Genomic DNA, 1,578 nt, shown 5'->3' with positions numbered 1-1,578 from the left:
CTGGCCCGGGGGGCGCTCTCTTCAGGCACTTGGCTGCTCCCTATCTGAGCAGCAGGCATGGCCCACCCGGGGGCTGCCTCCTGGGGACCCCAGGGTCAGAGGGGCCTCTGGGGGCCGGGGGCAGGAGGCCAGCATGTCCTCTGAGGTAGCCGAGGCGGGGAGCTCAGGACCAGCTCAGAGCTGGCTGTCACCCTTCCTGGACGCCAGCAGGCCCAGGTCAGGCTCTGAGCTTTCTGACGCCTCCAGCCAGATTTGGGGTGAGGACGGCGAGGAGGACCTCCTGGGGTGCGGTGCTACAGCAGAGCCGGCGTCAGGGCACCCCTCGCCTGGCCTGGAAAACAGAGGCACAGCCTGCAGGACCCCCACTTCCCCAGGCATTGGGGAGACACGGGACGCCTCCAGAGCTGGTTTGAGCCTGGCCAGCACGTCGAACCATGGCAGCACAGAGCAGGAGTCCCCGGGGGCCATCCCGGCAGTGTGGCCGCCTCAGATGTCCCCTGCCAGTGACCTGGACCCCTCATGGTCCCTTTCTCCAGAGACCTCTGCAAGGCCGGAGTTTAACAAAGGGGAGCCTGGGCCTCCGCCAGCAGGGGGCTGCTGCCCCGAGGGGCCCCTGGGCACTACAGTGACTTTGCTGGCTGTAGCCGGAGACCCTGAGAGCGGGGCACCATGGTTTCCGGGGGCCAGAGTGTCGGCCACCTCTGAGGAAACCGGCCCCCACCGTGGGGCTGGGGTCCTGACCGAGATCCTATCCCCTGTGGACGAGGTGCTGTCCTACAGCAGCATCGACCTCCCGGCCTCCAGCCACAGGGACCCCAGCCTGCCCTCCTGGCCCCTGGAGTTGGCCCTTCCTGCTGAGGGCAGTGGCTGGGACAGCAGCATCTGCTCTGGAGACTTTCCGTCCCCGCCCGAGGAGGCCCTGCATCCGGGAGCCTCCCCCGGTCCCCTCGGGGAGAATACCTCCCTGGCCACTGATGAGCTATACTCCTGGGCCGAGGACAATGTGCCAGAGGTCCTGCCCCCAAAGTCAGGGTGCCCATGGGGGGCTGGGCCAGGCAGATCCCGTAAGGAGGGGTTGGGGATGTCGGGTTCTGTGGCTGAAAAGGAGTCTGTGAGTGGCCAGTATTCCCTGTGCAGGGGGGCTGGTGACTGCCCTGGGGGGCTCCCATGGCCATCCACCCAGCCCCCACCTCTGTCCCCGACTGCAGGGGAGGGTCTCCCAGCGTGGCTTGTGGTTGGGGAGGGGGAACACCAGAGCCAGGCCCTGGGCAGCCCTGTGGTAGGCACTGGGCCCTTGGGCAATTGGGGTGCACCCTGGGCCACCCTGCTATGTCCAGAGAGTGGGGAAGGCCAGGCGGGGCCCCTGAGCCCCCCAGGTCCTGTTGGTCAGCTGGATGTTACTGAGGTGGGCCAAGGTCCCAGGGAAGTGCCGGGTGGGAGTACAGGGGCAACCTCACCCCCCCACCCCACAGCAGAAGCCCCTCCCCCAGGCAGGGCGCTGGTGGTGGCCACTGGCTGGATTGAGCCCCTCGGTCTTGTTGGTGACGTGGGAGACCTGGGCTGCCAGGGGGAGGGCCC

At 67.9% G+C, this 1,578-nt stretch overlaps 1 protein-coding gene across 1 annotated transcript in view; it reads left to right on the top strand.

Annotated features, from left to right (window-relative positions):
- CCDC187 (coiled-coil domain containing 187) overlaps window positions 1-1,578 on the top strand; it is a 39,221-nt gene that overhangs the window by 34,940 nt on the left and 2,703 nt on the right. Inside the window, exon 18 of the mRNA XM_045289352.1 lies at window positions 26-1,279. Coding sequence (XP_045145287.1) covers window positions 26-1,279 — 1,254 coding nt within the window. The remainder of the gene's footprint in view (window positions 1-25; window positions 1,280-1,578) is intronic.

This window comes from Echinops telfairi, unplaced genomic scaffold, assembly GCF_000313985.2.
Source record: "Echinops telfairi isolate 266 unplaced genomic scaffold, ASM31398v2 ScPeMD7_25;HRSCAF=90, whole genome shotgun sequence".
In the NCBI taxonomy this organism is placed as follows: domain Eukaryota; kingdom Metazoa; phylum Chordata; class Mammalia; order Afrosoricida; family Tenrecidae; genus Echinops; species Echinops telfairi.
The sequence above is the reverse complement of the archived record's forward strand: the minus strand, read 5'-3'. Positions and strand labels throughout refer to the sequence as shown.